The 20,289-nt window shown below is 61.2% G+C and overlaps 1 protein-coding gene across 11 annotated transcripts; it reads right to left on the bottom strand.

The window, feature by feature from the left end:
- Nucleotides 1-1,789: 1,789 nt before the first annotated feature.
- TPM2 (tropomyosin 2) lies at nt 1,790-17,910 on the bottom strand. 11 transcript variants are annotated; one of them, XM_032992224.2, is made up of 9 exons: nt 17,707-17,906; nt 16,717-16,842; nt 10,368-10,501; nt 7,009-7,126; nt 6,816-6,886; nt 5,967-6,042; nt 5,772-5,834; nt 5,175-5,244; nt 1,790-2,094 (listed from the first exon to the last, which is right to left on the bottom strand). In XM_032992224.2, the coding sequence occupies exons 1-9, from the start codon at nt 17,818-17,820 to the stop codon at nt 2,012-2,014; spliced, it is 855 nt and encodes a 284-aa protein (XP_032848115.1). In that variant the 5' UTR covers nt 17,821-17,906; the 3' UTR covers nt 1,790-2,011. The 11 variants fall into 11 exon arrangements, with proteins under 11 accessions (XP_032848115.1, XP_032848114.1, XP_032848120.1 ...); XM_032992223.2 differs by lacking the exon at nt 5,967-6,042 and adding an exon at nt 6,486-6,561 and having other exon boundaries at nt 17,707-17,904; XM_032992226.2 differs by lacking the exon at nt 1,790-2,094 and adding an exon at nt 2,868-3,369 and having other exon boundaries at nt 17,707-17,909.
- Between the last annotated feature and the right edge of the window lie 2,379 nt (nt 17,911-20,289).

The raw sequence follows: 20,289 nt of genomic DNA, 5'->3' as shown, positions 1-20,289 counted from the left end.
GACGTGCCTGCAAGCACTCCTACCAGCAGCTCCACAGTGCCCCAGCCTCCCAGAGCTTCCCCCTGGGCTGTGTCCTTCTGCAGGGACGTGGGAGGAAGGAGGCGGGTGGGAGAATGGAGAAAATATTAAAAAATACCAAGCTTTGCTGAACCGTGATGATAGGCTCATGTGTTTGGGGCAGAGCATCACCCAGGAACAGCAGGCAGGATCTCACTGCCAAAACACAGTTCAGATTAAAATTAATAATAATAATAATAATAAAGGCCCTTGCTGTGGGGTGTAAACAGTTAAGTTAAATGGACTGGTCCAAGCCAGGAGGCAGCAGCAGCTAGTGGAGAAAAACACTGGATGTGAAAGGGCTCTTTGTCCCAGCAGGCAGGAGAAGGGTGCCCAGAGGTTGGGCGCTGGGGACGCACCCTGATAGGAGCGGAGGGCAGCCTTGTTTGCAGTGCAGGGCGCAGGCTCCCTCGGAAGAAGTGGTTTTACACTCTTGTTCCTCCTGCAGCCAGACAAGACCCTGCCTGGAAGGTGCTTTGACCAAACAGCGGAATGGCTCAGCTGTTGGGCTGCAGACAAGCAAGACGGACCCAAGGAGGAGCTCCAACCCTTGCACAGGGCCAGCTCCGCGGGACAGCCGAGCCCATCCTTCCCTCCAGCTCGTCCAGGGAGGGAGGCTGTGCCTCACGGTGGGTCTCACACCCTGGGAGAACAACCAGAAAATGAGCACCCCATGCGAGGGGGATCCCTTTTCCCTGTAGGAGGAGGTCTCAGAACGACAAACCAAAAGTGCCGGGCCAAGGGGAGGGCAGGAGGCCGGCAGCACCTGGGCAGGAAAGAGATGCAATCTCACCACACTCCTTTCCTGAGCTGAGAGGTGCGGCAAATAAAGGAAAGCAGATAACGAAAGCTATCCCTGCTGGCCGCTCGCTGGGGCGATGGCCCGTCTCGGCAAGGGGTCAGCATGAATTATGTTTCCTGGCAGCATGAGGCTGTGCTTTTAAAGGGATATCCGCCGGGTAGTGTGGAACAACAGGGCTCAGCCACGCATCACGGGGGGGCCCAGAGTGGAGGGCAGGACTAGATCATGACTTTGGGCATCCCCAGGAAATGCAGCCCATTTTGGTGACAGCGATGAGACACATCCTGCTGCTCTTCTCTTTGTGCTGGAGAAAACACGGCAAGCCAGGAGGAAACTTCCTGAACACTTTGGGAAGTGGTCACCTTCTACATTAATACTTGCTAGTTTATACAGCTGTTCCTCAGGCAGGCGTTCAGTGACTGATAATAGAAAAAGCAACTAGTACACAGGGTAAGCAGCTAACCCCAGGCCTGGAGAAGACCCTGATGATAATGTGTGCATGCGTGGTCACATGCTTGTATGCATCCTCAGATGGTGTCATGAACATGAGACATGAAGCGGACTCCACGGAGAGGTCAAAGACCTTGTGGCTTCCCCAGGTACCAGCAGGTAACGTGCTGGCTGTGGAAGGGGACACGCCAGTGGCATATGTCTGTCACTGTGCGCTTGAAGAGGATGGTGGGTTTGGACTGAGCTTGAGCCATGGTTTCCTGTGCATCCCAAGGAAGCGATGGAGACAAGGGAATGCAGCCCAAAACATGTACATTATTGCTCCCAGCCCCCCACAGCCACAGAGGACATCCTTACACCGGCCATACCCACCCTGGACACAAGCCCCCGCAGAGCCTCCTTGCACAAACTGGGCAGGGAAACCCCCACCACGTCTCCCAGTGCCTGTGCTCGCCCGCAAGGACTACACACACCCGTCCATTTTGTCAAACTGCTTTAATATTTGGACATGAAGACGGGACAGAGCCAGTCAGGCTGTGCACAGACAAGTTGCCCCCAAGCCACGGTGTAAGGCTGCAGGGCTTCCCTTCTGAATGGATGTGTGGATTTGGCCAAGACGCAGTTCAGCTGATGACGTCCTGAGCGTGCCAGTGGGGTGCACGTGTGGGGTAGGGAAGAGGGACGGGGGCTCCCCAGTGCAGCTCAGAGGTTGTTCAGCTCCAACAAGGTCTGGTCCAGGACCTGATGGATGCCCACGTTCTCCTCTTTGGCACTGGCCAGACTCTCTGTGAATACAAGGAACGCCCAGACACGCACACAGACACAGACCAAGTGTACCCAGGTGCAGCCGGACCCACGTACACCACACCAAGCACAGACAGACAGACAGACAGACACACACACACACACACACACAGATGGACATTTCAGTATGGCAACAGCCTCCAGCCGAGCAGGGTGACCCTGTGGAGCAGAGCCCACGCAAGCGTCCCCGTCACCGGCAGCAATGGGCCCAGCCGCTCCGGGATCTGCCGGGGTGGCCAGGCCAGCCAGGCTGGTCACCGGGGGCAAGCGGTCCCCACGCTTCACCATTTCCATCCTCCTCTGGTGCCCCGCTGCCCATGGCTGAGCCTTCTGCAGCGCAGGTACCGCTGACAGGTACCATTCCTTAGCCAGCCACCAGCACGTCCTGCCCCAGGGCATCACCACCAGCCGTATGTGCACAAACCCTTGGCCAGCAAAAGAGGAGAGCCGGGGGCTGCTGCGTGACCCAGCGGTGCTCCGTGAAGAAGAGGAGTGAGACAGCAGCCCAGGAGGGCAGGCAGGGAGGACAGCAGAGAGAGAAGGAGCAGAGCTAACAAGGCTGCATGGACAAGCTCTGCCGAGGCAGTCTCCTCTGGTGTTCGCTTCCAAATGGCATCCTCCTTCCCTCTAGAAACAAGGATGGGACGAGAGCTCTTCCCTCCCCAAACCCTTCCCCCAGTGCTCCCTGCTGGGCCCTTCCCTGTCCCCTGCCCCAGGTTCAGGGCATCGGGTGCTGCTGGGTCCCCAGCTCCTATCCCAGCCCTCCCAGCACCCTGCAGGGACACTGCTCTGAGAGGATCCTCCCTGCACAGTTTGGGGTGACCAGAGCGAGGAGGAAGAGGCTGGCTGCTGGCTCCTGGGACAAAGGGAGGAAGGCAGCAATACAGACCACTGCATCCCTCCCTGGCAGGGCCAGGCTGATGCCAGGGGACAGCTGTCACTGCGTGGGCATCCCAGGACATCACAAACCCCCTCATTCCTCTCCCAAGAAAAACCGATCAGCTCCAATGGGGGTCCCTGTCCCCCCCCAAGCAGGGCAGTTACCCCCAGGGGGATAAGCCAAGGCTCCACACCCCGCCTAGCCCCGGCGGGGAGTGGGTAGGGGCTTCCAGCCCCGAGCCAGCCTGGCCAAAACGGGGCAGAGAGGCTGGGCTGGGGCCGGGAGCTCTGGGCAGCTCAGTTGTTAAGTTCAGTAAGGATGACCCGCAGCTCGTTAGTGAGAACGCGGTTTTTCTCGGCCTCCTGCCGGGAGCGCTCTAGAGAAAACAGAGACATCAGCGCAGCAGAGGGAAGAGAGAGAGAAAGGCAGGTTAGTGAAAAGAGACAGCATTCCCCAAAGCCCTCACTGGAAATCCCACAGCCACCCAGCCAGCAGTGGGGACAAGTTGGACTGGTAAGAAGAGGCAGCTGGTCCCAGGGCAGGGATGGGGCTGTGGGTCTATCAGTTTGGGAACTGTGTTCTGGAGCAGGGTAGGATGCTGAGGAAGGAGGAGGAGGAGTATCAGGGACCCATTTAGGGATTGCTGCTGAAAGGTAGGGTCAGCCCCTTTATCGAGGGAGGGTGATGCAGGAGAGATGCCAGGGCTGAGGTCACTGCTTGCAGGCAGTGTTAGAGTGGGGATGGGGGATGGATGGGACCAGGTCTATTTCAGGCCAAAGGAGTCATGGAGGTGATGGTATGAGATGAGGAAAGCTGCGTATGAGAGGCAGGGGGTGGTGGGGGTCGTCCCCCCGGCCGAGGCACAAAGGGCCCCGTCCCGCTCAGCCTGGCAGCGTGGGAGCCACTCGGGGCTGAGGCACGGCCGTCCCGGGGGTCCCACGACTGCGAGCTGCCTGCAGCCACCTCCTGCCACCCCGCTGCCAGCACCCGTGTGAGACAGGCAGGAGATGAGGGACAGAGCGGCATGAAGAAAACGAAAGAGAAACCAAGGAAAGAAAATGCTTTATTGAGACCAACTCGGTAACCCAGAGGGACAGGACATAAAAGAAAAGTCATGAAATGCAAACTGAAGAGCAATGTGCAGAGGACAGAAAGGAGGCAGGGGCGAGGGAGGAGCGGGGGGGTGTCGGGGCTGCCTGCTTGCCTGCCTGGGATAGGGCTGCCTGCACAGCCAGACACAACCCTCCATCCCCGGAGCCTGAGCTTTGGCAGTGGAGGTGCCACGTCCCCTCTGTGGGGGTCCTCCCCACCCTGGGCCCCACAAGCAGCACTGGGGGGGCTTTGCCAGGGGGATGCAGGCAGGCCCCCAAACCTGGAGCTGCAGGATCCCCGGTGCTTCTGCTGATGGGGAGCTGAGGAGGGAGCTCCTGGGAACAGCCCTGTTCCCCACTGGGCAGTGCTGGGGCACGGACCTGCAACCGCACGGGCACTGTTGGCCCGGCACGGGGGGGTTTGTCCTGCCCTGCTATACACATCGTCACCCCACAAAGAGGGGTATTTTGGGAACACCCTGGGCCAGCTCCCGTCCCAAAGGAGCCGATGGAGAGGCAAGGGCTAGGAAGGACAGAGGAGGACAGAGTGGGCAGGGAGAGTGGTGGGACGGGCGGGCAGGCAAGTGGGCGAGCTGGGGAAGGGAGAGGCAGGCGAGGGTGGGGGGGGGGGTCGGTAAGGGGTGCAGTGCTGGTGCCCGGCGGGGGGGCTCAGAGGGAGGTGATGTCGTTAAGTGCATTGTCCAGCTCTTCGCTGATGGCTTTGTACTTCATCTTCTGCGCATACACTTCGTCTGCAGGTGAGGGGGGGGGGGGGGGCAGATGGTGGAGCAGGGTGGGGGGGTGGGCAGCGGAGAGAGAGAGAGTGGCTGTGAGCTGGGGGGGCCGAGGGTGGTGGGAGCGTGCGGGCACAGGCAGCGTGGATGCGGCCCTATTCCCCACCCCAGGGCAGAGCCCAGACCCCAGCAGCTCTGCACTCCCATACCAGACACCACAGTGTCCAGTCTCCCACCTCCCAGGACCCCTGCCCACCCCCCTGCCCCAGCCAAGCCCCGTCCAGACACCACCAGGAGCACGCTGTGGTCAGCACTCCCTGGCAAAGATGGATACGGGACCAGTGGGGACATTTTACCTTCTAGATCATCGATGGTTTTCTCCAGCTTAGCCACAGACCTCTCTGCAAACTCCGCCCGGGTCTCAGCCTGCAGGAGCACAGTGGGATGAGGGTGAGCTGCAGGGCACAACGGGGATGGTGCAGGCTGCACCACACCCCAAATCTGCCCTGTCTGCACCTCTGGAACCCTTCATAAGCCCCACCCTGGGAAAGGCAAGCAACAAGCGCCCTATGGACCCCCACACCCTAAACCAGATCAGGCTGATGCGTGAGCAATTGCATTGTGCATCACTTGTTTTTTTTCTCCAGTTTTATTTCTCTCCCTTTTTGTCATATCCCTTTTCATTACTATTATCATTATTATCATCATTATCATTATTATCACTATTGTTGTTGTTGTATTTTATTTTAGTTCTTGAACTGCCCTTATCTCAGCCCACAAGTTTTACTTTTTTTCCCCTATTCCCCTCCCCATCCCACTGGGTGGGGACGAGACTGAGCAGGTGCATGGTGCTTAGTTGCGGTCTGGTGTTAAACCATGATAGGAGTTCAAAACCCGCACAGGATGGCAAACCTGTGCTTGCAGCAATGCAGTGCCAGCCCCGCACCCCTTACCTCCTTCAGTTTTTCCCCTAGAAGCTTGATTTCTTCCTCATATTTGTCCTCCTTGGTGGAATACTGCAGAGACAGAGACAGGCACCTGTGAGACCTATGGGATGCCTCCATCCATCCTACACCCCATCAGGAGACCCCCGGCACCCCCAGTCCCCACGCACTCTGCCCAGCCCCAGCAGACCCACTGGGTCCTACCTTGTCAGCCTGGGCCTCCAGGGACTTCAAGTTGTTGGTGACAATTTTCAGCTCCTCCTCTAGGTCACCACATTTACTACATCCCAAGCAGGGGCCGCCAGGAGGGGGAGCGGGGCCGGGGGGCAGGAGAGAGGGGGTGCAGAAAGAGCGGGTGCAGGGAAGGAGGAAAGAAAGAGAGAAAACAAGTTGAGAGAGGAGAAAACAGCGCAGGTGGAGAAGGAGCAGAGCTGCTGCGAGCAGGAGCTGCCGGGATGCATCCGTTCATCCATTCCTCGTGCTTCCTTGCACGGACACCCTCTGCATCACCGCTGGCCGGGCTCCCGCCGGCCCCACCGACAGGGAGAGCAGGCATGGAGGGATGGAGGAGCGTGCCCAGCCTGCACCCACCGGAGGGGGAGGCGAGGGGAGGTCGGTGGTGGAGGCAGCGGTGCAGAGGAGAGAGGTGGCTCGCACGGTTCGAGAGACAGCGACAGAGAGAGGGGGGCTGCTGCGCATCGCCCCATGCCCCTGCCCCAGTACCTCTTCCTCTGAGGCAATGAGGGATTTGAGAGTCTGGTCCATGGTCCGCAGCTCTTCTTCCAACTGTCTCACTCGGCTGGGGTGGAAGAGGGGCACCCCGGGGCGGGGGGTGGGGGGGGACAGCAGAGAACAGGGTCAAGGATGTGCTGCTGGAGGGCTGGCATCCCCCTGCCCCCAGCCTGCAAGCCCAGGGATCACCCCAATGGCAGTCCCTGATGCTCCCAGGGAGGGACATCGCCGTCCCCATGCAGACATCCCCATGGCTGCCAGGGTTTTGGGGGAAGGGCTGCATGGGACCCCCATGCGCCGCCCACCGGGAGCCCCCCTCACCTCTCCGCCACCTCTGCCCTCTCCTCCGAGCGCTCCAGCTCTCCCTCAAGGACCACCAGCTTGCGGGCGACCTGTTGATGACAGCAAGGGTCATGAGCTGGCCCCATGCTTGCCCCAGCTGGGGGCACAGGGCTGCAAGGAAGAGGCCCCAGGTGCTGCCAGGGGTTCAGGACTGGGGGAGGGGGGCACGCACCTCCTCGTATTTGCGGTCAGCCTCCTCTGCTATGTGCTTTGCCTCTTTCAGCTGCATTTCCTGGAGCTCCATCTTCTCCTCATCTTTCATGGCCCTGTTTTCGATGACCTTCATGCCTCTGAGGAAAGCCCAAGCCAGAAGATGTTACTGCCGTGGGTTGAGGTGGCATGTGCACCTCCTGCCTGCCCACTGTACCCTAACCCCACCATCCTCCAGCTCCACAGACATGGGACATCTCTTGAGGATTCTGGCACTCGCTGTCCACCCCACACAGTAGGGTCACACCGGTGGTACCCCAAGGACGGTCCTGCACACAATTACAGCAGTGGAGCTGGCCCCATGGCCATGTTCCAGAGCTAGGAGATGTGCCTGTGGTGCCCCTCAACCAGGAAGGTCCTGAACCCATCATCTGGGGGTGAAAATGTGTGCAGCCCAGGATGAGCTATCCGCAACCTCCACAAGAGCAGCCTGACAGGCCAGCAACCTTTAGGAAATGCTAGAAAAAAAACCATGGCAAAGTCTTTTCTCATCCAGGGGTGATTCGTACAAGCAGGAGGTCACCAAACCCCTGTGAACCCGCAGAGCAGGGACACCTGCAGACTCTTATCCTCTCACTTGGATGCTGTTGCTCAGACTGGTCTTTGCCAATGGAGGGAAGAGCTCACGTAACTGAGGAACACTGTGACATGTCTGGGCACTTCCATACAACCCGAGTGACCTTGCCTGCATAGCTCCTGCCTGGGAAACCTGCTTGCCAGGAAGATGTGGCAACACAATTTGCAGGACTATTTTTTCGAATGAGGCTGGTTTGTTCTCAAAAGCTGATCTTTGTTCCCAGGCACAGATGTCCCCTCCTGGACTGTTGTTCAGTCCTTAAGCATAAGAGGTTGTTTTGAGGCAGAAAACAGGCTCCAAGTACCCTCTGGCTTCAGTTACAGCCTGATATTTATAAACACCAGATCAAATTTTTCAGGATTTTATGGATGCCCTGGAATTTCAAAGCCTTTTTAAGAATGCCTGTATCTGGGGGACTTCTCTGCGTTGTTCTTTGTTGTCTCCCTTTGGGGTCTGCAGGAGGACAGCGAGGAGGGTGCACAGCAAGCTCACTAATCTGGACTTTAGGAGAGCAGACTTTGGCCTCTTCAGGGATCTGCTTGGCAGAGTAGCACGGGATAAAGTCCTGGAGGGAACAGGGGCCCAAGAAAGCTGGTTCCTATTCAAGGATCACCTCCTCCAATCTCAGGAGTGATGCATCCCAACAAAGAGGAAGTCAGGTAAGAATTCCAGGAGGCTGCATGGATGAGCAAGAAGCTCCTGGACAAGCTCAAACACAAAAAGGAAGCCCACAGAGGGTGGAAGCAAGGACAGGTAACCTGGGAGGAATACAGAGAAACTGTCCGAGCAGCCAGGGATCAGGCCAAAGCCCTGACAGAATTAAATCTGGCCAGGGATGTCAAGGGCAACAAGAAAAGCTTCTATAGGTACATTGGTGATAAAACGAAATTTAGGGGAAATGTGGGCCCTCTCTGGAAGGAAACAGGAAGACCTGGGACATGGAGAAGGCTGAGGTACTCAGTGACCTTTTTTGCCTCAGTCTTCACTGGCAAGGGCTCCAGCCACATTGCCCAAGTCACAGAAGGCAAAAGCAGGGACTGGGAGAAAAATGAACTGCCCACTGTAGACGATCAAGTTTGAGAACATATAAGGAACATAAAGGTGCACAAGTCCACGGGACCTGATGAGATGCATACGCAGGTCCTGAGGAATCTGGTGGATGAAGTGGCTAAGCCATCATATCCATCATATTTGAGAAGTCATGGCAGTCTGGTGAAGTTCCTGCTGACTGGAAGAGGGGAAACGTAGCCCCCACTTTTAAAAAGGGAAAAAAGGAAGACCCAGGGAACTACAGGCCAGTCAGTCTCACCGCTGTGCCTGCCAAGACCATGGCGTGGATCCTCCTGGAAGCTATGCTAGGGCACATGGAAAATAAGGAGGTGAGTGGTGACAGCCAACACGGCTTCACTAAGGGCAAATCGTGCCTAACAACGTTGGAGGCCTTCTACAACGGGATTACAGTGCTGGTGGACAAGGGAAGAGCAACTGACATCATCTACCTGGACTTATGCAAAGCATTTGACACTGTCCCGCATCACATTCTTGTCCCTAAATTGGAGACGTGGATTTGACTGATGGACCACTTGGTGGATAAGGAATTGGCTGGATGGTCACATCAAAGAGTTGCAGCCAACGGCTCGATGTCCAAGTGGGGACCAGTGACAAGTGGCGTTCCTCAGGGGTCGGTGTTGGGACCAGTGCTGTTTAACATCTTTGCTGGTGATGTGGACAGTGGGATTGAGAGCACCCTCAGCAAGTTCACTAATGACACCGAGCTGTGTGGTGGGTGACACGCTGGAGGGCAGGGATGCCATCCAGGGGGACCTGGGCAGGCTGGAGAGGTGGGGCTGTGTGAACATCACGGAGTTCAACAAGGCCAAGTGCAAGGTCCTGCACATGGGTCAGGGCAATCCCACGCACAAACACAGGCTGGGAGATGAGTGGATGGAGAGCAGCCCTGCGGAGAAGGACTTGGGGGTGTTGGTGGATGGAAAACTGACTGTGAGCCAGCAATGTGCGCTCACAGCCCAGAAAGCCAACTGGTTCCTGGGCTGCATCAAGAGCAGAGTGGCCAGCAGGTCGAGGGAGGGGATTCTGCCCCTCTGCTCCGCTCTGGTGAGACCCCCCTGCAGTGCTGTGTCCAGCTGTGGGGCCCCCAACACAACAAAGACATGGAGCTGATGGAGTGTGTCCAGAGGAGGCCACAAAGATGATCAGGGACTGGAGCACCTCCCTTGTGAGGACAGTCTGAGAAAGCTGGGGTTGTTCAGCCTGGAGAAGAGAAGGCTCCGGGGAGACGTGCCAGTGCTTAAAGGGGGCTACAGGAAAGGTGGGGAGGGGCTCCTTATCAGCAACCATGGTGATAGGATGAGGGGTAATGTTTTTAAACTGAAAGAGGATAGAGTCAGATTAGATATAAGGAGGAAATTCTTCCATGTGAGGGCGGTGAGACACTGGCACAGGTTCCCCATAGAAGCTGTGGCTGCCCCCTCCCTGGAAGGGTTCCAGGCCAGGCTGGACGGGGCTTTGAGCAACCTGGGCTGGTGGAAGGTGTCCCTGCCCGTGGCAGGGGGGTTGGGACTAGGTGGTCTTTAAGGTCCCTTCCAACCCAAACCATTCTGTGATTCTATGAAAACCAACACAAACCCCATGCAGTTACTTCAGAGGGACCCCATGGTGTTACCAAGGGGGCTGCCTGTAATCAAGTGCACCGATACCACCCCCGCTGTCCCTTCCCTTCCCACCTCTCGCTCTCATCAGCCGCCTTCTCAGCCTCCTCCAGCTTCTGCAGGGCGGTGGCCAGGCGCTCCTGGGCTCGGTCCAGCTCCTCCTCCACCAGCTGGATACGGCGGTTCAGAGAAGCCACTTCAGCCTCAGCCTGCAGGAGCAGAAACCCCTCAATCATCCTATGTCTCATATATATATATAATTCACTATCCAGAACACCCCTTGGCTCTGTGCAACAAGCCAGTGCTCACTAGAATGGGATGCCCAATCATCCATCCCCTTGCCTTTCTATAGGGACAACAGGGTTTTTTTCCATTCCCAGCACCCTGTTTGATGCTGGCTCCTCCCAGCCCCTCCACGTGCAGCCCCTCCACCGCGTCCTCGCACCTCTGGCTCCCTCCCCACCGAGGGACGAGGCACGTTCACCGGGGGTAGGGTGGCTGTAGCAGCCGTGCCGTCACAGGGACGGCATTTGGGGTTTGCAGGGCAGTGAGTAAAGGGGAAGGAATGCCCCGTGCGGCTTCGCTCCTGAAAAGGAGATCGGAGCCGCTTGTGGATTTCCTGTTTACGGAGGCAGTGGAGCGAGCCGGCAGCCTCTCCTGCGGGAACCCCCCCCCCCCCCCCCCCAGCCCTGCCCAACAGGGACGCCTGACGCCAAGCACAGCACACCCCCCCCCCAGCCCCCCTCTAAGCTGATGTACAGCACAGCGCCGGGGGCAATGGGGCGAGCTGCCCTTGTTGAGCAGGCGCCTGGCCAAGCTGCGGCTGCCGGGGCCCACCAGACAGGGCCCCCCCCCACTTTCCCAGGCTCCCCACACGCTGGGCCAGGAGCTGGAGCCGTCCAGGAGCGGTGACCCTGGCCCCCCGCCAGCCCCTCGACGCCTGGCCTCGCACTCTTTCCATCCTCCTGCTCCATCGCCCCCGCCGGGAAACGCTGCCTCAGCAGCTCCCAGCCCAGCTCCCTGCTGGGGGCGAGGGCTCCGGGAAAGACAAGCCCGGGGTGCAAAGGGATGAATGGTGCTGAGACCCCAGCGTGGGGAGCAGCCCTGTGCACCAACCCTTGGGATAATGTCTCCTGCTTATTCACAGGCGTGAGCAGGCCCGGCTGGCTGCAGCGCCTGGCCCCATCCGGGCTCATGCTCCAGCGCCAGGAATGCCCTGGGGGACATCGGGCAGGCAGGAGGGCCGTGGGAGCAGCGAGGGGGCTGTCACCCTGCGTGGCCCCACTGAGAACCCACCGTCCCCTCACGGCAAGACGGCAGGGTGAGGATGGGTGCAGCCGGCACATCTCTGAGCAGGGCAGCCTGGCAGCACGTCGGGAGGGCGACCAGCCCCACGGCTGGCACAACAGACGCCTCCGTCCCACAGACACCCTTTTTCCAGGCTCACCGAGAGCTTTTCCCTAGCCAGGCCACCCAACGGGGAGCTGGGGCTGGCCCCCACAGGGCGATGCTCTGCCTGTGGCATCTGCCTCACCTCCTCGGAAGCTTTTTTCCCAGGGAATCACCCCCAAAAGTGGGTCAGAGCTGCCCGGATGGACACTTGGGAACATGAGCTCTCCAGCAGCTCCCAGTGACTGGGGAACCTGATCTGCAGCTGCAGGAAGGGGCCATTTCCTCCGCATACAGCCCAAGTGACAACAACCCGGGTACCGCACCCAGCTCTGCTGCTCCTGATATGGTGAGGATGTTAAAGGAGTGGGCATAGGAAAAAAAGAAAGAAAGAAAAAATCCCAGCCCCAACAACAACAAAAAAGCTAAACCATGAACAAGCTGCAGCTTGGAAATACCGTCCCTCTGCCAGAGTGGAAATTTCGGCCTGTGGCAGCGTGAAGGGGTGGCTTATCCCCATGAAGGGACATACTGGAGAGCCAGAGGCTCTGTGACTGCTGTGGCCTGGACCGCGGAGCCCACTGGAAGCCAGACGAGAGCCCGGGCGTGGGATTTTCAGCTGTGCTCACCGCCGGCTTCCAAGGGAGGAGATCCCTTCCCGGGATCTGCCCGACCCCAAGCAGAGCCAAGGCAGAGCCCAACGCTGACCAGTGCCCCGACAGCCGGGGAAGCCCTGGGGGAGCCCCGCCGCACAGAGCATCCCTCGCAAGACCCACGGAGGAAGCCACTGGAGGAGGCAGCGCGGGGGCCGGGGCGCTGCCTGAAGCCAGCACCTCCGGCACCAGCCCCCCCCCCGGCACCTCCCGGGGGGCAGCCAGCCCGGCTACCGGGGAGGGACGGGGATTTGGGGCCGGAGGCGGGGCGGGGGGGGGGGGTGGCCGCGGCCATCCCACGGGGGAAGGATGCCGGCGGCGGGGCCGGAGCCGGTGGGACATCCCGGGGAGCTGCCGGGGCTCCCCCTCGCCTCACCGCGCCGACACCCCCCCCCGACCCCCCACCCCCACCCCGCCCTCCCCAACACCCCGGCCGGCCCTTACCCGCTCCCGGGCCTGCCGCTCGGCATCGGCCTCCCGCTGCAGGTGCTCGGCGCGCTCCTCCGCCTCGTCGGCCACTTGCTGCAGGCTCTGGATCTTCTTCTTGACGGCGTCGATGGAGCTGATGCCGGCCATGGCGGGGGGGGCTGGCGGCGGGGAGGCCGCACCGCCGAGCCCTTTGTGGGATCCGCCCGGCTCGGGCAGGAAGCGCTCAGGCAGCGGCCGCTCCCGCCGCCCGCCCTGCCTCCATCCCTTCCTGCTCCTCCTCCTCCTCCTCCTCCTGCTGCCACCGGCCGACCTGCGCCGCCGATCCCCCCCCACGCCCCCTCGGGGGCAAAGCACGCAGACCCCCGGGAAGGACGGTCCTCGCAGCAGGAGGGGTGCGCGGTGTCCCCGTCCCCCCCCCCCCGCACCCCACATAAGAGTGCCTGCCTGGGTAGGGCGCATGGTCACTGCCCCTACCCCCCGCAGGCAAAGACGCATAGTGGCTTCAGGGCACTGTCCCCGAGCAGGGGGGCACCCCCAGAGAGATGCACAGTCCCCATCGGCAGGGCACACGGTGCCCCCCAGACGAGACACAAAATGCCCCCCAGGATAAGGGACACAGCCCCCCACCAAGGCAGGGCACATAGCCCCAAGTGCAGGGGTGCACAGTCCCACCGAAATCCCCCTGAGTGATGGAGAGAAGCCCAGGGAGTCCATTTCCCTGGGGAAAAGGGGGTTCCCAGGGAGTCTGGGGGTGCCAGAGCCTGGCCCCTCTGAGCCCCCACGGGCACAGGAGCAGGATACCCGTGGGTGCTCCCCAAGATCTGCCCACCACACCCCACGCTGAAAAGCTGAGGGGGGTCATGGACTTTTTCCCTGTAAGGGCCATAGGTAAATCAATGAGAGGCGTGGGGCAGACGGGGCAGAGTCTGCTCCTGGGCATCCTCCCGGGGCACCTGGGCCTGGAGCCCCTTTTATCCCATTCAGCCCCTTAGCATCCACTCCTCCAAGTGAGGACCTGGCTGGCAGCCCCACAGAGACCCAGAGGCAGAGCGCCCTGAACCCCCCAGCTGCCCTAGGGACTCTGCCCTAGGGGGGAGGCCAGTCCCCCAGCTCCTGGCTCTGCCTCCCGTTCGGGGGCACATGCCTTGATCCATCAGGAGGGGCTGGTGCTGGGGTCGTTCAATCCTTCCTTAAGGAGCTCTGACAGCTCCTGGGCAGCCCTGGCTGGGCTTCACACCTCACTCCAGGGACATCGATTCCCGGACTGACCCCGCCTAGTGCCCCTCGGCTCCAGGGCCAGGGGTCTTGGGGGGGACCCCACCACACCGCCAGCTGTGCCCCACAGCCCCGCATCCCCCTGCCAAGCGCCGGTGGAAGAGGCAGCACTGCAGGTCCCCTGGGAACACATGGCCTTGGGCTCGGTGTCAGTCCCGGTCAATCCTGCCCGGCTCCCAGCCCAAGACCTGGGTGCCAGGAGTGCTCTCAAGCCGGCACACGGGGCCGAAAGCAGAAATGGGGGTCTCCAGCAGCAGTGGGGCAGGAGTGAGCCTGTTGCAGGCAGGTGGGGGGGGCAGGTTGGGGGGCAGCCGCCCTCGTCCCACCGTGGCCAGGCTGGGTGCCTCCTGCTCTGGCCCCACCCAGGGATGCAGTCACTTCCCAGCAGAGCCCCGTTCCCTCCCACCAGCTCGGGGAATCGCCAAATAAGAGCAAAGTCTCAGCCGGGGAGAGCAACCGGGGCGGGAACTTGGGTGAAGCTTTTGGGATCACGGCCTGGGGACAGCGGAATCTCCCTGGGCCCCTCTGGGGTGGCAGGGGACAGGGGGGAACGTGGGGGGCTGGAGGGGGCTGCTCTGGCTAAACCTGCTGTCCCGGCTGCAGCCCCTGCCAGCACTGGGAGCTGCCGATCAGGGGCCAGGTGCCCCCCGGTCTGTGCCACCATCTGACCCCCCTCCGAGTGCCCAGGGGTTCTCATCTGCACCCCTTAGTGAAGTCCCCGTGGGCTTCGTGCACCGCCAGCCCATGCTGGAGGCAGGGCAGTGCCAGAGCAGGGGCAAGATTTATTCTTTTAAGGCATTTGTTGACAATTTTGCCGAGCGCGGGAGCCTGCCTGGATCACTGTGATGGGCCCCGACCTGGCCGAGGGATGGGGATGCTCCGTGCTCACAGGCACGTGCTGTCCTGGCAGCCAAGGGGGGCACGGGGGTCCCCGGGGAGGCAGGAGGGTGGGCTCTGGGTGTCTACCCTGCGCTTCCTCTGCTGGAGCTGTGCTGCGCCTCGCCTCGGGGAGGAGGTGACACCAGCCCTGTCACTTAGAGCTGTCAGCACATTCAGGACCCTGGCGCGGGGACCTGGTGACTCCCGCACAAAGTCACAAGCCCGTCCAGGCTTCGGCGTGGACCCGAGGCTGGCGATGGGCTCCCAGCCCTGCCCGCAGCACCCGCTGCAGCCAGCCCTGCCCTCCGTGACGACGCTCTGTCACCGTGCCCCCCGCCTCCAGCCCTTCCCTGGCAGGGCTGGTGGCTCCTGTTTGCCGTATCTGCTGGGATGGGACTCTCCGTGCCGAAGCCTGCAGACTTGCCAAGCCGCGGTGGACCGAGAGCAGGACAGCACACCCTCCCTGCCCAGGACGGCACCGCACAGCCCGCTGCCATCGGCAAATGACTCCACACCCCACGGCCGACGTCTGCCCAGTGCCACTGTTTGCCCCTTCCTCCGAGCCCCACACTGGGGACATCCCATCCACGCTCAGCCACACCCCAACACTGAGTTTGCCCCATCCCACACCAGCGTGGATCCAGTCAGACCAGTGTGAACCCCACTACACACAGCAGCTACCCTGCCCAGCCTGACGTGCCTGCCCCACGCCAGGACAAATGTGCGCTTCCAGGAGATTTTCAATGTTTTAACTATTTGGTTAAATGGGGGCAGGCCTGTAGGGTCAGCAAACAAGGCTGGGGAGCTGCCCGGCCGCTCCCCAGGAGCTCCAGACCGTCCTAGGGACTTGTGCTGCTGCTGCTTGTCCTTGTCTGCTCACCCTTGTCCTTGGCGGCCGCCTCAGAGATTTGACGCATCTCCCCCATTTAGCTCCATAAACCAGCTGGGATTGAATTTTTTGTTCTCAATCCTAAAAAGCCTGGCTGTGCCCCGCTGGCCGTGCTCCAGCCGGCTTCCCTTTAGCTTCTCCTCCAGTTTCCAGGGTTGGTTTTCATCAAAGAAGGACTGGCTATCAAAAGGAGGATTTATTTATAGGGTGTCAAATACCCTGTGTGGCACTGCAGGTCGTTATACCCTGTTCCTGAGCGGCTCCGTGGCCGCACACAGCTGTTCCACCCTTCATCCTGGCCGGGCACAAGCCAATTTCAACACCTTCCTAACATCTCCCCAGCAGGATCCATTTTCCAGGAGAAACATCAGTCACGGCACTAAATAAAACTCTGGCCTTGCCCTTCCCAGGGTACAGGGTGGCACACTGGACCCCAAAATGACTGAGTTCCCTCCCCTCCAACCGCACCCCGAGCATCCTTCCTTGCAACCAGCACTCGGCAGCTGGCCATGGACAAGAGCTTTTTCCACTTCTCTATTCTTTTTCCTGCCGCAGTTTAGCGAGTGCCGGAGAGTTTTTCCTACAAGCATTGCGGAGGCACATGCCTGGGGACCGGTGACACAGCTCAGGACACCTGTCCCCGTTAGCCAGGCAGGTGTCTTCCCGCAAAGCTCCAGGTGGGACCAGTGACCCGAGCGGTGCCTGCCACAGCCTGTCTGGCCCCTGCACCCCGAGGAGGATCCATCCAGCCCCTGCCCTGCACCTCAGCCTGGTTCAGTGTCAGCGTCGTAGGAATTGGATCCTGACAGTCTTCCCCACGGACGCTTTCCATATAAGGCCCCCCTCTCCCTTCACCTCCCCCGAGGTCCAGCACCCGCGCAGGGGAGGAGTTGCTGGCGTGCCTACATACGTCTGTAGCTTTCTTCTCAGCCTGCTCCAGCTTCTCCTGGGCCTCCTTCACGTTCTCAGAGTACTTCTCCACCTCATCCTCCGTGCCCTTCAGCTTCTTCTGCAGGCCCTGCTGTTCCTCCTCCAGCTGGGGAAGGGACGGAGGGTGGGTGTCAGGGGGGGATAGCGGTGCCCGCAAGGCTGGGGGTGGACTGCCATCCTCCCCGTGAGGACACCCAGGCTGGGGGCACAGCAGGAGCACACAGACACGTTCCCTCTGTCAACTTTAGGTCCACACGTCCTCAGGGAGCCCTGGGTCCCCAGGTCCAGAGCAGCCCCCAGCAACCCTGAGACTGGCGGGGGTAAAGGGGTGGTAGGTTCCCTCCCTGTGTAGGGATCTGGAGAGGTTCTGACTTGGGGACACAGCTCTGGGGGGCACCAAGGTCCCCATCCATCTCTGTGTGGCTGGGGGAGGGAATACACTGTCCCCAAGGGTACCCCCATGGCAGTGGGATAAGGAGGTGGCACTGGGGTGTCTCACTGAGGTAAGGCATGTTTGGGGGGACCAGTGTAGTGGTCAGGAGCAACAGGCTGGAGTACTGGTCCCTGGGGATGGGCACCCAGTGGGGTGAGGTCCCCAGGGATGGGCACACAGCAGGGTAATGTCCCCGGAGATGGGGACCCAGCGGGGTGAAGTCTCAAGGGCTGGACATCCCTAGAGCTGGAATCCATAGGCAGGACACCCAGTGTAAGGGGCAAGGTCCTCAGGACAGGACACCCTTAGGACAGGGGTTTCCAAGCTGGACACCCAGTGTAGGGAAGTCCCTGGGGCTGGGCACCCCAAGAACAGGGTCCCCAGGCTGGACACCCAGCAGAATAGGGTCCCCAGGGCCGGACACCCCTAGGGCAGAGGGTCCCCAGGCTGGACACCCAGGAGGATGGGATCCCCGGGTCTCGAGACCCTTAAGGTGGGGGTCCCGGTCAGTGCCGGGGGAGCCCGTGGGACACCCACCTGCTTGCAGCGGTCCTCCGCCTGCTTCTTGTCGGCCTCCGCCTGCTCGGCGCGGTCGATGGCGTTCTCCTTGTCCAGTTTCAGCATCTGCATCTTCTTCTTGATGGCCTCCATGGTGGCGGTGGCGGGGCGCGGGGCAGCGGGAGCACCGGGGGCGGCGGGAGCACCGGGGGCGGCGGGAGCACCGGCACTGCGCCCCCCGCCCCGCCGCGCCGCCTAAGAGCCGGGGAGGGGCCGCGCCGGGCGGGGGCCGCCCCGGCAACTCCCCCGCCGCCCGCCAGCACCTTTTAGGGACAGGCTCGCCACCGACCGCCGCACCGAGGGGAGCGGGGGGGTGGGGGGGGTGGGGGGGAAGGCGGCACCCCCGCAAGCCCCGGCGCCGGGCACCCACGGGAGGGGGACACCGCGGGGGGCAGTGCGAGGGGGGCACACCGGGTACCCCGATGGCACGGAGCAAGGGAAACCCTGGGGGGGGGTGGGGCGCCGGGTGAGGGACTTCCCTGTGCGAGGGACACGCCGGGTCGCTGCACTGGGGGGGTACCCCGGGGGCACTGTGAAAGGGACACTACGGGGCACGGCACTGGGGTACCCCGGAGGCACCGGGCGAGGGATGGTGGTGTGAGAGTGACGCTTTGGGGCGCAGCAGACGAACACGCTGGGGCACCGCACCGGGGGTACCGCACCGGCACTCTGCTAGGGACACCCCGGTGGCACTGCACTAAGGACACCCCAGTGGCACTGCATTAGGGACACCCTGGTGACACTGGGTGAAGGAGACCCCAGTGCTGGCTCCGCTAGCTGTACCCCAGGGTGCTGTACTAGGGACACCCCGGTGACACTGGGCGAGGGACACCCCGGGGCCAATGTACTCGGGGTACCCCGGGGTCACTGCGCTATGGACGCCCCAGGTCACTCTGTTAGGGGTGAGGGACACCCCAGTGGCACTATGCTAGGGTTACCCTGGGGGCACTGGGATAGGGACAGCCCAGCAGACACGGTGCTAGGGACACCCTGGAGCACTGCAGTAGGGACATTTCTTGTGGCCCTTCCCCAGTAGCACTGTGCTGGGGGGGACCTCCTGTGGCCTCTCACCACTGTGGGGAACACTCTGTGCCTTGTTCCCCCACGCCTGGGGACTGCATGGGCTGGCAGTGTGCTGTTACTGTGCCCCAGGGACACCCCCAGCCATTCACCCCCAGGGCTTGAGACCTGCCTCTTGCTCTGACCAGAGCTGTCCCCGCGCTAGAGGCACTGCCCTAGGCGCACCCCATGCCCTGCCACTGCATCCTGAGGGACCCTGCTTGCTGGCACAGCACTTGGGGACACCTGTGGGCTGGCACTGAAGTGCTGGGGACACTCTCAGGCTGTGATTGAGCTCCGGGACGCCCACGGGCCACGATTACAGCTGGGGACACCCGTAAGCTGTGATTGCAGTCGGGGACGTCAGCGGCTGGCACTGCAGAGACACCCACAGGCTGTGACTACACTCAGGGACACCCATGGGCTGTGACTGCAGTTGAGGACACCCACGGGCTGTGATTGCACTCAGGGACACCATGGGCTGGCACAGCCTATGTGGAGAGAATCCCCTGGGAGAGAAGCAAGCAGAGCCCCTGATCTCTCCATCCAGCTCCTCCATCACGGTGGGGCAGGAGGAGACCCAGGTCTGCGCAGGGTCCCTGGCACCCACCTCCCCACTGCCTTGCACCCTGGTGCCACTGTCCCTGGAACCCACAAGGACACCTGGCACATGTGCAGCCCATAGGGTGGCATTTCAGGGTGACACAGAGCGCATGGGCAGCTCACCACCGCTCTTCATCTTTCTGCTCTAAATAAACTGTATTCCACAGGCAAAAAAATGCAAACCCTTCAGATCCCGGCTCTTCCAAAAATAACCCGTGCTTTAATAATGCTCGTAAATGCTTCTGGCGCATTCCCAGCTGCAGGGTGGGCTCCACGCTGGGGGGGCTGGAAGGAGCCAGCGGAGGGGCCGCAGGAGCCGTGCAGCACGTGGGGAGGGTGGGATGGGATGGGGACGGGAGGAGCGTGTGGGTTCCCCCAGCCCATCACCTCAGGGCTGCATCCAGCCCTTGCCTGCCGCAACTTTTCGGCACTGGTGCTCCCAGCAGAGAGGAGCAAAAAGTTTTTGAGAGCTGGAGGAAGTGGCGGTCTGGAAGCCTGCAGCCCCAGGTTGTGGGGGGCATAGGAGGGACGTGAGCAGCGGAGGACTGAGGTGCTGCTGGTGCCCTGGGGAAAGCAGCAGAAGAGTGGCTGCTGGACTCTGGAGAGCAGCTATTAATACTGACAAATTAGGCACATATTTGGACAAGGAGAGTCAGTAACCGCCAGCCCACAGCTTCCAAGGGGAGGGGGAAGATCCATCTCACGTCATTCCCGGGTGAGGATGGATGGTTCTCTGCAAGATGCTTGGGCCCAAAGCAACTTCATGGACTCAGGGCATGGGGGAACGACGATGTTGTGCATGGTGCGAGAGGCCAGGCAGCTGCCCTGGAACCGGGCAGGGCTTCAGCCCTCAGATATCTCCTCGAAGGATGCAGTTTTCCCTTGCTGCCCGCTTCCCTT

The sequence above is a fragment of the Tyto alba genome, unplaced genomic scaffold (assembly GCF_018691265.1).
Source record: "Tyto alba isolate M040663 unplaced genomic scaffold, T.alba_DEE_v4.0 Super-Scaffold_42, whole genome shotgun sequence".
In the NCBI taxonomy this organism is placed as follows: Eukaryota; Metazoa; Chordata; class Aves; order Strigiformes; family Tytonidae; genus Tyto; species Tyto alba.
Note: the sequence above shows the minus strand (reverse complement) of the source record. Positions and strands in the feature narration are given on the sequence as shown.